At 44.5% G+C, this 14,502-nt stretch overlaps 1 protein-coding gene across 3 annotated transcripts in view; it reads right to left on the reverse strand.

Moving 5' to 3' along the window:
* The window catches only part of LOC118769459 (transcription factor COE3-like), a 105,354-nt gene that overhangs the window by 65,509 nt on the left and 25,343 nt on the right, over positions 1 to 14,502 (reverse strand). For all 3 annotated transcript variants that reach the window (XM_036516565.1, XM_036516566.1, XM_036516564.1), the window contains exon 6: positions 11,432 to 11,500. In XM_036516565.1, the coding sequence (XP_036372458.1) occupies positions 11,432 to 11,500 (69 nt within the window). The remainder of the gene's footprint in view (positions 1 to 11,431; positions 11,501 to 14,502) is intronic.

The following is a 14,502-nucleotide window of genomic DNA, read 5'->3' on the forward strand; positions in this document are numbered from 1 at the left end:
TGGGCACATTCATGTTTTCCTGTCTGCTTTTACTTGTTGTAGCCCTTCACAGCCCCCCCCCCAACACACACACACACACACCCCACCTGCCACCACTCCACTAAATAATGTATTGTGGTTGCAGTCAGTGTCCACCCAGGTCACAGACAAATCCTCAATTAATATTGCTTCCACATTGTCTCAAATTGTTGCAATGGGTTAAAATAGCAAGAGCATTCTGTCTTACCATGGTACATTCCACAAGGTTCCCCTAATCAACAATTACTTTATGATGGGCACGATTAATTAACATTATGTGTGCATACCAGCATCACAAATAGGGGGGCAACTCTTAGAAACGTGTATTGTGCTATGATAGCCTTGCAAGTGATTTCAGATAAGGGCAACTGTCAACTAAGTAAGCAGTAACCACTCTTTATTCAGTCAGATCCCTGTGATCACATGATGTAACAATACAGCACTGAACAGAGGGGACAAGGACAGGGAATAGGTGTGAATGACACTCCCCAGACAAAGTTTTGGTTTACAAAGAAACAAAGAATCCAAGAACAGATCTTAAAAAAGGCACACACACACACACACACACACACAAATGGATGGAAATCCATCCTCTGAAGACGAACAAATTTTTCAAGAGAGTTTTTTAGGGCAGCAAACAGAAACAAATCAAAAGAAGAGCACGCCTGCCAAATTCACCTCAAACACCCTGACCTTCAACTTTCCCGAGGATCATCAAGAGGGAAAAACAAGTTCTTCTGCGGAACCGCACGCGTTATCGCGGGCAAAATCTCTACCCCTCACCTTGCGCGTCTGTCAAGCGGGATCAGGCGCGGCGATGGGCGTCCTTAATTAGGCCCGCCGCACTCGCGAGTGATTAAGGCTGGGGGAAATTATCTCCCAGACTTTAATTCATGCAGCACTCGAGTGATTGAGTGGAGTGAGCGAGGAGGGAGCTGGAATCAGAGATAGGGGATGCCAGGCTGAAGAACGCCGTGGGTACAGTCTCCAAAGAAACGGGGGTGAGGGGGGTGGTGTGCGTGTGTGTGTGTGCGTGCGTGTGTGTATGCGTGTGTGCGTGTGTGTGTGTGTATATGTGTGTGTGTGTGTGTGTGTGTGTGTGTGTCTGTGTGTGTGTGTGTGTGTGTGTGTGTGTGTGTGTGTGCATGTGTGCGTACGTGTGTGTGTGTGTGTGTGTGTATGTGTGTGGTGGGGTGTTCCTCAGGTCACAGGAGGAAAGAGAAGGCAGAATCACCAGAGCTCAGTTCATCTCTTGCTCAGCTACACCGCCCCTCTCTGTGTGAGTTAGCAGCAGCAGCTTACATCCTTTCCCTTATTTGCTCTTTGAATATGATGGAGGATGGCAGTATCTCAACAGCAGGATCCATGAAAAGGATCGATTGCGCTCCGCGCACAGAAGACGCCGGAGCAACATTGCTCTGAGATACAGGTGCCTGCGGTACACACTTACATTATCCGTGTTTCCTGAGGACAGATTCTGAGTGTGTTCTGTGGGGTTTGAAAGTCTCCAAGAGAGCAACGTGCTGGGGACAGACAGAAAGAGCTATATGAATCCTAATCTTAGTGCTTAGTTAAATGAGATCAACTGTAGTTGATACCAGGACCTTTTTTCAGCTAGTTACCACCAAGAAAAAGTAAGTGACAACAGTATCTTAGTATGCATTACTTCTGTTCAGCCCCAAGGGCGAACTCAAGGCCCAGGCTTCTGCACAATGACTTAGTATAGACTATGTGCAGAATACTACAGAATATATTCAGTAGGCCACAAGCCTCCCACCTACACTGTCTATGAGCTGAGAGTGAGAGAGAACTAAGACAGATGTTAAAAACCACAATGTAACTGCCTGAAGAGGTCTTGTTCAATCAACTTCCAGCATTATTTAATATCCATTGTTAGCTTATTTTTATAATGCAAATGTTCAAAGCCTGGTTTCCAGTTTAGTCCCCCTCACCCTTTTGCGAGAATCTACAGTATTGTCACCTTGTGGCGGTAAAAAAAGTTCCATCTCTTATGGGATTTTCTTCTTACAGACTTTGACCCGAGGAACTCACTGAGGAGTTATGGGAAAATTACTCAACATGAGGAGCCAAAGTGCATCACCACTGCCTCAGTATAATTTTAAACACACATGAAAGGTAACATAAGAGCAGTCCCATGCATGGCATGGGGTGTTATAATGTGTTACAGGAAAGATTAAAATACTTTCCTTTCCTGTCTTGTCAAATAGCACACTAAGCATGTATCTCTGAAATAACAAAAAAGGGGTGGTATGCAGATGTTATGTGGGTTTTATACATGCCTTATAACAAGGCACCTAAAGTCATACCGCAAACCACATACACTTAACTTATTATTTAACAAAGTTACTCAATGTATTTGTGTATGCACACTAAGGACTATAGACAGTCCGATGTACTTACAGGTCCTGTAACTTCAACAACCTTCAGGACAAGACTGTTTCTATCAATGAGAGCTGAGGTGTACATACATCGCTGTCCCCAATGGTGATCACCGGATATGGGAGCAGTGAGGCTGTGGTTATGCAGAGTTCACTTTTGGTGGTGTGATGCTGTTGGATCGTCGGGTTTTAACCTGTAAGTGGATACAGCTCTAAACCAACAGAGGGTGAAACCACACAGTGATATCCATGATACCTCTCTCACTCTAGAGTGTGATGTTCCTGAAGGTCATTTCCTCATAACACACACACACATACACATACACATACATACACGTATGCATATCCACATATGTAGACACAAACATATATCCACACATATGCATATATGTATAAACACACACATATGTAGTATATACACAAACCAATCCAACACCACAAAAGGTATAAATATCCTGTATGTCGTGCCATATTTTGAAATAGTAATGGTCAAGCCTGCCATTTTATATAATAGGAAACCTATGACAGAACTTTACACACATGCTCACACACACACACACACACACACACACACACACACACCATACACAGCCTTCCTCAAGGGCTCCTCAATGTGAAAAAAAACAAGGAAAAAGGAACTCCATTGCTGGGCAAAGGGTTATTTAGTGTGACTACTCAATGTTAAACTGGCATTTTGTGTACTGTAGTTACATGACCACACACATACATGTATGCAGAAGGGTGTGTATACAGGCTTGAGAGTGTGCGGACTTGCAACAGGATATGCCTGTTTTTGTGTGTATGAGTGAGAGAGACAGACAGTATATTGACACCACAGTGGACTGCACATAAGACCTATACTATTGGGAATTTCACTATATCATCCACAATCGATTGGTAGTCCAGGTAATCTGGGGCCTCCCCATCAAAGTGAGGTCTATGACATGACAAGGTCTCAGAATGCCAATGGAGAATATAACAGTGAAACACAGTAGCACTATGTAAATCGACTGCTGGAACTCAGAAATCACCCATGAAATAGCAGCAAAGCAAGACACTGCATTTTCTACCAAATAACTGCCACTATTTCCTGAGAATGAAGTAGTGCACTGTGAAATGTACTGAAATGACAAGCTGTCATGGGCAAAGTATTTATCAGACATTAAAGAACTTCAGTCAAAAAAATACTTTTGATGTTTATTATATCAATGATTGCAGGGCTTTCATGATTAATTGTGCATATATAATTGTGCACTCTGAAAGGTCCTCTAGATTTACAGTAACCCTCCACCGAATGTTTTCCGACACGATTTTTGAGTGTCATCTCTAATCTTATTTTAAATGAAAGTGCAAATACAGCGTGCCAACAGATTACAAGACTTTTTTTCTACCCGACTCTTAGTATTGTTAATCGAGCAGAGAGGTGTGGAAAAGTAGTTTTTTTTCCACCGGGGTTTTGCGTTTCGCCGTTCGCTGGGAAGCTCTGAGCAGTGAATCACGGACTGGAGGAGGAGGATCAGGTTCTAGGCTTACAGGATTTATGCTTTATCCAGAGTTCCTCTTTAACACAGTTTTCCCCTTCAGTGTTTACACAAAGAGCCGCGCCAGCGACCTGGCTGACCTAAGACAGAGGCTGACAAAAGCGGACAGTAATCACATACTTACATATATCCACTGCCTCGCGGAGACAGATTCTGCCTGACCAAGATCATGAAGGGAAGTAAAGCAACAGTAAAAACAAGAATGAACTCACACTGTCCGTGACATTTCAATTTGTACTGATCCTTTATTCATTGGGCGCCCACCGTTGTCCTCTGACAAAAATGAACCCAGGGGAAGACTTTGATTTATAAGCCATCCCTGTGCAGTCTATCTGCTTGTTCTTGGTATAGGCAGCTTATCAAGTCAAATAGATGCTACATTACAGTATTGGCATTTGGCAGATGCTCTGGTCCAGAGTGACTTACATAGGTCACAGTTTTATCCATTTATACAGCTGGATATTTACTGAGGCAATTCTGGAATAAGTACCTTGCCCAAGGGTGTCCTAACAGGGATTTGAACCAGCAACCTTTTGGTTATGAGCCCTGCTCCTTACCACTATGCTACACTACAAGTGAGTTAAATATGTAAAGGTGAAGTATGAACAACATGTCCAATGATGTTTCAGTTATAAATGTCTTGCTGAGCGTGTTCTCACTAGTGCTGATCTCTGATAGAGATATATAGGGCTGTGCATCAAAGCCGATTTCTCAGAGTTCCAGTGTGCCCAGAGAAGCGTTGCCGGAGCGTTGAGACAGCATTGCTACAGCATCTCTCGGTGGTACGGGGGCTAATGAGGTTTTCCGCCCTGAAAGCACTGCAAGGTAGCTCCAGGTGCAGTCGCGGATGGCCCCGTTTCCGACGCTCCCGCCTCTATTTTTGGCTCCGCACAGCCACCGCTCTCATGCCCCACCAGCGCGGCCTTAAAATAAGACTGCGCCGCTCCCGAGAACTTTTTCCGTCTTATTTCTCCCCCTTTTTATATAAACGCGGCTCCCGGAGGTGGCGAGGAAGCCCGCAGTAAGTTGTGAAGTAGACTGGAACCGCACTGCCCTAGAAGAGCGCGGCCATAATTGAGCTGGCCGGCCAACTGTGGAGGAGAATCCCGCAATCCCCGCTCACATTTTACACGATCGGGAGACACAAGTCTGCTGTATTCCCAGGGTCCTGTAACAGCTAGCTGCTGCTTCCTCTTAGCTAGCGCCTGCAAGGCATACCTCAGTGCTTCACTGCAAGTACACTCGCAGCTGTTATACTGACCATGGCCCATCACCACCACACCACCCCAAACTGCTCCCTAATTTAACCCATTTCGGTGTATTCACCCTATAACGTTTTACCTATAACTATAATGCACCCCCGATGCAGTAGTCAATTCCTGTACTCTCAGATCAGCCCCACACACACACCATAACCCTTCCTCTACTCCCAGAACCTCCTCATTTTTTTCAATTTTACTCAGGCACCCGAGTAATGTCCCCCTTTTATTGCAAATCTATACTCTTAATCTCGCCAGCTCCGATGTGCTCGCTCACCGATCAATAGGCAGCGATTACAGGGAAGGGTCCACAGGGACTGCAGCCCTCACCCGCGCACCCCCCACCGAGTTTAACCCCTACCAGCCGGGGGCCACCTCAATCATCCTCTCATCCCTCTCTCTCTCTCACCCCCTGTCTCAATTTTTCAAGTCAGTTCACTTTGCTTCATTGGTGATTGGTGTTGCCACAATATATACAACATTAACACAGAGCATAAGTAATATGATAACATACAAATACAACAGCTAATGCTGATCATTTCTAAAAAGAGGCGAACAAATGAAAATAATGATATACATATACACACACACACACACACAACAACTGCTGTGTGTGATCACTGCTCCCAGCCAGTCACGTAAATATACAAGTTGTTTGGCACAGTGTAATTGCAATGCAATTATGCTATGTCTTCACTTCATTGTAGTGCCAATACAGTGCCATGAGGTTTACCAGCTGTTTAAACATCAGAGACTTTAACCAAAATTCTGCTATTGCCAGTTTGTATGCGAATAATGTGTAGCTTATAAGAGGACAGTGCTCCACTCTTGCTGTTTACAACTGCCTCCTGGCCATGTGTGGCCGTAAGCAGGTGGAGAGCAGAGAGCAATGATTATCTGTCACATATAAATATGCCATGTGTTACTGATTGTACAATTTCAGCATAATTGGTTCATTATTAATCTGAAATAACATGATATGAAAATGATTATAAATAACGTGAAACATACTCCTGTGCACTCTCATAATGGCAACACTGCTGTAGGGGATGGTGCACCTCTCATTCTCAGGGCATTGTCCACTCCACTGTGGTTACACAGGCATTGTGCTGCTGGTACGGCACTTACAAAGGCAGGTCTACGGATTACCGAGATCAGAACTCATTTCTTCGTTCAACTCCTAACAAGACCAGGGATATATACATGTTTTTCACAAATCGCTTGTTAATAATATGATGGTAAGTCATTCCAGCAGAAAGACACCATAGATTCATCCATATGCTACTAGATACTGAGGTGTGGGTTCAAGCAGGGGTTAGGGTCAGAGTGGCAATTAGGGAAAAAGCTGGTGCTATTGAGATGACTTGTGTAATTACATAAGCCACATCCCTGTGTCCCACATTAGAAAATGGGTAAAGAGTTGTCATTAAACCACAGTTAAACAACATTTATGAGTAATTACATGGGAAAATTGCTTTCTCGTTTTAAAATGATGCTGTGTTTTCACGTGTGGCTTCCATCTCTTCTCGTATGCATTTTTTTTCTTACCTCAGACAGAAAAAAAAACTTGTGTTCATAAAAAATGGGAGTGCTGAGGACATTTGCCTTATCATAAGAAAACACCTATGAAAGTCAATCCAGCACATTCTCGCGGAAGGATGAATAGAGTTATCGTATGATGAGAGTTTGAGGAAATCGATCTTTCGTAGCGTCCCTCTCCCGCTTGCCCCTTCGTTAGAGCCGGGCAGGTGATGAAAGAGGGGGGCGTTCGCAGCTGTCTCTTGGTGCCCTGGAGACTGCCTCCCCCCTTCCTGCTCACAGTGCGGGCCTCGGGCAGGACCCGCATCAGTGATGGACGACCCGAGGGCCGGCCCAAATGAGTAACCCGGGCCATTAGATACCGGAGAGGCACAGGAGAAGGAGTGGTGGTGGTGGGGGGGAAGGGGAGGGGGCATAACGGAGCTGTCACCATCACCCCTGCTCTGCTCCCTGCAAATGACTCAGAGCAGCAAAGGTTGCTGGGAAAAGGTCCCCATCCTGTGGCACATTAAAGCGAAGGGGAGGGGGGGTGCTCCATATCAGGCAATTAGACAAGGGCCCCCGTTAAGCCCTGGCAGTCCTGCGGAATTTATGAGTCCATCGGGGGAGCTCACAGGGCGATCTAATTGCTGTATTAGCTTGTAATAACACCTGTTTTAAGCCCCGGCTACCAATATTTCACGGAGGCCATTGTCGTTTTCTGCTTGCATCGGCAGCATTTCTGCCTAAATGGGACAGCGGTAAAAAGGAGCGGCTTGCCACTTTACGCGGGGAGTCTGGGCACTTTCGGTTCGATTGGCGTTTCTCCGTGTCCCACCCCCTCTTAGAAATGTCAGGCACTTCAGAGATCCTTCCTCGTCCCACATATATTGGGAGCTTGCTATTTCCACACTGGTCACAGCTAGCAGTGCACATGCTAGTGGGAACACGTCCATAGGAGCTGATTTCATTCATGGACATATTATTTCAGATCTTTATGACATTTATAGCTGCACTCCAGGTACAGCACCAGTCAAAAGCTTGGACACACCTACCCATAGAAGGGATTTTTCTTTATTTTTTATTTTACTTCTTGATTTTTACTCTTGTCCACATTTTAAAATAATAGACATCAATAAGACATCAAAACCATGAATTAACACAAATGGAATTATGCAGTGACCAAAAAAGTGTTAAACAAATAAAAAAAAGTGTTAACTCAAAATTATCTTATATTTTAGATTCTTCAAAATAGCCAAAAATGTAGTTTTTTAAAATTATCTTTTTTTGGACAGAAATTCATACATAGTGATCAACTTCACTATTTATATTTGTCTAACAAACAAATGTCAAGCGTTTGAGCATAGGTCTTTTTATCAAAATGTCTTTGAATACATGTTTCCCATTCTCTTAATCAGGCATGTCCAAACTTTGGACTGGTACTGTATGCTATCTTAGAACAAACAGAATGGTGAATATATGACTAATAACCAGCAGTGCAGGTTCCCAGTGCGATTTGTATGAAGATAAATCCTGATGATTACAGAGGCAGGCATCATGGAAGAAGGAGCACCACAGTTACGCAAGCTGAGAGAAAGAGGCAGTGGGGCTCAAACCCAAGGAAGGGCGAGAAATAAAAAGAATATCTGCACAGCACTGAGAGGATGTGGAGAGGGGAGAGAAGGCAAGGCCCGCACTGATGATTTACAACACGGTGCCTCATTTCAAACAACGCCGCCAAACAGGGCCATGAATTCCTGTCATTAGCCGCTTTACGGAGACAATCGACGGTCATAATTTGCATCGGGCCAGCGCTAGCGTGATTTATTTGTTGGTTTAAGGAGCGGAGGCTCGCATGCTCATATATCTGGTATCTCTTAATAGGGAGGTAAAATGCAGGCGAATGGATGGGCCAACCCTAAATCAGGGCCCTTTGTTGTCACCCATAAACATATAAGAATTATTTTTGAGGGGGATAATGAGCAGGCGGGATGTGGTCCCCACCGTCAGAAGGCAATTACACCACAACACGTTCCCGACCGGACGAACCCCCTGGTGGGCCAGCCGTGAGGACACTGCCGGCGGCAAACGCAGACCACTAAGGGCCGTGGAGAGTCGTAGAGAAGGATCTTTATCAAACAGAGCTCTCTTAGCAGAATCAGGAGAGAGTGAGGTGGAATTAGGGTGAATTTGAGCAAGAAGCGTACTATATTTACTCAATAAAGTGCAATAATCATTTAGACTTGTCTCACCCTTAGAGGCAGCCTGGCAGAAATGCAGTGTTATGTGCATGGCTGCCAGCTCCACCTCTTCCACTTTAGGTGAAACCAGTGCCTGCATGGGGGCTGGAGTGAAGAGTTGCAGCTTCGCGTAAAGAGGCGAGGGCAATGCTAGTAACAGGGTGAGTTCACATACACCTTCTGAAGTGACCACTGGGTAAAAATAGTACCTGGATCCGGTTATTGGAGGTTGAAATGACAGAAACACTACTGCCTAGCTGATCTGTCTTCCTGCCTGAGCTTCCCTCTAGTTCCAGCCTGAACTCAATTCAGATAAAGCCAAAGAGATGGCACACATTCTTTAACATTTAAGATGGAATCATACTGTTCTGTCAGTTTGTAAAGCCCTGGCTAAAGGTACAAGCATCAACAACACTCTCTGGTCCTACCCACATTCAGTCAGTCACTGGCGATTTGAGCCACCGAGTGGAGAATAGCAGGTGCTGTGCCATGTGTTTGGGGCGAGAGGCCGTTTCTCTGTGCATAACAAAATGCTCAGAGGTGACCTGATCTCCACGGGCTCCTGGTGCAGAACAATCAGGCACCCGCCAAGGCACAGAGAGGTGAGAGGACGTTCGGGAGGGGGCAGGGGCGGCGCGGTCACCGCAAGCGTGCAGAGAGGCTTGCTCAACCCAGCGCCTCTCCCCCTCGCTCTGGACCCTCTCCAGGGCCCGGCCAGCCAACGCTGACTTAGTGATGACCCCTTGCTCATGGAAGCTGAGGCCATTTCTTTTTTTTTTTTTTTTTTTTTTTGGAAGAGGACATGCTGTCCAGGCAGAACTGACAGCAATACCAGAGCCAGGGGAGAAGCATGGATTGGGCAGACTGAGGAATACAGACCTTCCACTGTCTGATCTGCGGCATCAGTCATGCCAAGAAAATCCCAGCATGCTTTGCTCCCCAGGGGTGTGGCTATGCGGCACATAAATCTGTCCCACTGACACACAGTATCTTGGCTCTTAGTATCCACCGTACCCAGCCATAATCAAACATGGATCCTCATTTCTTCACCAAGTCGAGGATAGGACGAATACTTCACTGCAGGTATTGATTGCTGTGCTCCATAGATGCCTGTGGTCTCCATGTAACTGGAATCTATCCAATGCCTATGCCCATGTTACTGATACCTCTTATGTGTGAAATTAGTCGATAAAATATTGCCATTTTCCCCCCGAGAAAACTGACCTTAGGAAATTCCCAGTGGTAGTTAAATTGTAATGTATATTTTATTGTTGTCCCTCTAAATTATTTTCAACTGAGGGGCTGATTAGAGAATGCCAAAATGCAATCAAGCATGTAGCCAGCCTCTTCCTCCAAAGCTTGGATAAGGGAGAGCTGAGTGACCGTAAATATGACCCATGCATTTCACAAGTCACTCCCCAAAACTGGAGAAATCTACCCTGCTCCTTACCCAGTTGACAAGAAACATGCTCAAAACGTTTCAGCGTCATTGCAGAGTCGGGCTAATGCTGCTGCTTAGTTGTGGAAGCACATGTGAAAATGGGTGGTCAACTGAGTTGTTTCCTTGTGGTTTTGCGGTATGCACTCTCTGGCATCATTAAAAGTAAACACCTCAGGAGAAATGAGTGTAACAACTTAGAGTGAGTCTGATCACATTCACCTCATCCAGAAAAGTTTTCAAAGTATTGATCGAAGATGTTTAATTTTCCACATTAACCGTGTCGGGGTCAGAGGGCCAAGCAGAGCCAGGCTGTAAGCGTATTCCCAGGGCTGCAATCAAACTCAGCATTTATAGAGGAAAGATCATCTTAAACATGAACACTGCAAATGAATATGCAAACGCTACGCGGCCTGATTTCTGGGATGATGTAACGGGATATGCGGGAGGGAATAATTATCTTGCTTTTGTCAAGTTCTTTGACAGAAGACCAGCTGAAAGGTCCTCGGTGTGTGCCCTAGCATTCTTCCCCTCAGACTGTCACAGACTGAAGAGTCCCGATAGCGGAACTCTAGTGCCAAACAGTTGAACACGTCCCACCTTAGCAATTCTCACACGTGGATCTGCGACTGCAAGGCAACACGTCTTGGGAGAGTCATGAGCTTGTCGGTACATTTTTTTTGGGGTTTGGAGGAGTTGACTGGTGAGAGGTCCTTAATTTCATCTCAGAAAGGTTGGACAGTAATTAGCAGCAATGAGAACAAGTGATTTGGCAGAGCAAATCTCAAGCGGATTGTGGCTCTAGAGGACACAGGAAAGGTCCACCTCCTGCAGACCCCACTGCTAGACTTAGACAGTTAGCTAAACCACAGAGGAAAGAAGCGGATTGCTCCTAAATTGCTCTGAAGATCTTTTTTTTTTTTTTTAATGGGGGACAAAAAAAGTAACAGTGGCCATGAACCAAGTTTCTGTTCTTTTAGGAATTGACCAAAGAGAACAGGGAAGCCCACATTCTTACCTGTCGATGATGACCGGGTCAGATGGGGTCTCGTTCCGGTTCCCACAGCTTTTCTTGTCACAACAGCGACTGCAAGGCAAGGGATAGACAGCTCATTCAAATGGATATGGGACACTTATTATTATTATGGGGTGGATGCATATATAATCACATTTTAGACAGGAGCCCAAAAGGTATATAGTACAAGTTAGGAATGGAAAGAGAACGCATTAAAACATTAACTGTGACACTAATTCCTATATTAATTTCTATATTAATCCTATTCAGATAAATGGCACCTATTAACAATTGAATGAATTACATATAATTGCAAAGATAAGGAGCCCCAATTTCTACTCCACAGCTCTGAATGTAGAGCTTAGCCGCAAAGTTACCCACAGACCTAGCTACCACAGAGCTAAGTTAGCAGTGAGCCAACGGTTCTTTTTGGTTGCACTTGTTCTAGAGAGCAAAAATCAATGGCTGTGTTCAGAAGAACCCATTTTCAGATGAATGGACATGTTTGGTGTTTTTTTTTTTTATTGGTGGCAGTGTTCAAAGCACAGCAGAGCACTGAGTCCTCTCACTCCCCACTCTCATCAGTCCAGCTGGACTGAGGTCCAGTCAAGGTCACCCAGCGAGCTCGTGACAGTTTGGACAGCACTGAGAGGTGCCCTGGCATGGAGCCCTTCTGCCCCCATCCTGCCAAATGCCATCGCCCCCGACCACATAGTGGCACGTGATGTCCAGCATACGCCCTTGCTGAAAACACGACCCAGTCACCATTGCACAACGAGCAATGAGAACAAGTCATCATTGGACAACAAGCAATGAGAACAAGTCACCACTTGACAGCAAGAGATAAGAAAGAGTCACCACTGAAAAAGTGATAAGACAGAGTCACTGTTTGATAGCAAGTAATGAGAAAGAATCACCCATTAAGCAACAAGAGATAAGAGTCACCACTCGACATCAAGAGATAAGACAGGGGCGCTGTTCTACAGTAAGCACTGCAAGTCACAAACTGCACGCTCTCACTTAACACCGATTGACACCCAACATCAAACAGACCTTGAGAACACATGTTCACACGCAATGCTTTTCTGTATCTTTTGAGAAATTTGCTTCTCTTCTGAAAAAGAACAGATGTTTGAAAGTGTGGTACGAGGAGGTCAACAGAACCTTGAACATTTCAAGCAGTGTTACATGTAAAGCTATAAAAACTTATGAACTTCACTAAAATTAAAAACCTTTTCTGAAAGGAAAGTTTCTGTTCGTTGTCTTATTGGCCTCTTTTTTTATATATATATAAATTCCTTTACCTACTAATTGAACTGAATATATAAATGTACCTAAGTAAAGCAAAGGAAAAAAAAACAGGTAACAGGTTAAATGGAGCTCTATATTAAAGTCCTATTTTAAATTGACCTCAAGGTAACAGTATTCTTCTATTCAGATTCTAAAAAAGAATCATATTGCATGACCTGAATAGACTAATTATCCTCTTATATGCAATGCTCTTCACCCCTGCTGCAATCAATGCTAACGGACAGCAGTGAAGCGGAAGCTCAAACATGCAAAGTGAGCAGACTTTATAAATCATTTAAAACATTTGTTTCATTTGCAAGTGGAAAGAATATAAACTAGACCCGGTGTTGTTTTTTACCCTTCTTTTTGTGTGTGTGTGTGACTGTTGCCATAGATCGTGCCACCATAATTTATTCCCCCAGCAGCGTGGACCATTAGCAAAGGTTCCAGGAGACCAATTAGTATTGGAAACCCAACAGTGAGGCTGTGGTGACAGCCTCCTCAAACTGCTGGAGAGGTGTTATAAACAAACAGGACCCCAGGAGCACGCAGCTCCCCCTAGGGGCCAGGACCCCTCAGACACGAAAACAACCCTTGGCAACGCGTCCGTAATGCCTCCTTAATGGCATTTCCCCGTGCCCCGCTGAGCTAATGCCCTACCAGGCTAATCCTTGGATACACACAAATCTCCAGAGAGGACCTTCAAGTGGGGTCTCGAACAACATGTGGACATTTGCGGGCACGATTCCGAAGCCCGGGGCGGTTTTCGGATCCAGACACCAATGGTACAATAAAGAGATGAGCCAAGCAAAATTAAAAAAAAAAAAAAGTCCACGACAGCTTTTCTTTCATATCTTTCCAAAAAACAGTCAGGAAAATAAATGCCACTTTTGAATTAAGTGTGGGTTGGGAGCTTGCTTTCTGGTCACACAACCTGGCCACTTTCATGTAATTCCTACTCTCTGTGCAGCTTTCTATCAACAATTTCATCTTTTCCTTTCAGAAAAGTAAAAAAGGATCAGTCAAAGACCATCTATTCCTCTCCACTTAGAAATTGTTGCCAAGTGACCAGTAAAGTACTGAAAGGTGCCCAAAGTTCACAGACTCTGATAAGAAATGGAGATATATTTCAACAGAGGGTTTGTTTTCAGAGAGCCACTGCTGTAATTACCACAAGCAAAGCCAAGGGCCGGAGCCAAAACTAATGATATGCAGCAATCTGGGCTGGCTGGAAGCACTGGGCAATGGCAACCTCTCTCAGCTACACTGACTGCCAGACTGGCAGCTAGCCTCCACAAACCATGGCACCCTCTTCCTCCATGTTTGCTTACCTTTCCCTCTCTCCCTCTGTCACTCTGTCCCTCCCTTTCTCTTGGTGCCACTTGCGAAACTGCAGCTTCTCTCATATATATATATATATATATTTTTTTTTTTTTTTACAATTTTACAAATTTGTCAGCAAGGCCCCAAAAGATAAGACAATTACACACCTACTGGGTCTCCACAAAATTGTGTCCATTTTAGCTTAAAACCGGCTGTCGAGATTTTAAAATCAATGATTGGTAATATGGTTCTGAATTATCCTGGAAAAAGACACAATTAAGAGTATCACTATAATTTAAAGGAAAAATGCCAAAATTGTTAAATGCAAAACACCACTACCTTGCAGTGCAGCTGTGTCCATGTCCCCATGGACAGAGACCCTTTTGGGCTATGAAAAAGTTCTTTCCAAAAAAAGGCTTATTTTCTGACAATTGCTGTCTTTGTATATTTCCACATTTACC

Source organism: Megalops cyprinoides, chromosome 22 (genome assembly GCF_013368585.1).
Source record: "Megalops cyprinoides isolate fMegCyp1 chromosome 22, fMegCyp1.pri, whole genome shotgun sequence".
NCBI lineage: Eukaryota > Metazoa > Chordata > Actinopteri > Elopiformes > Megalopidae > Megalops > Megalops cyprinoides.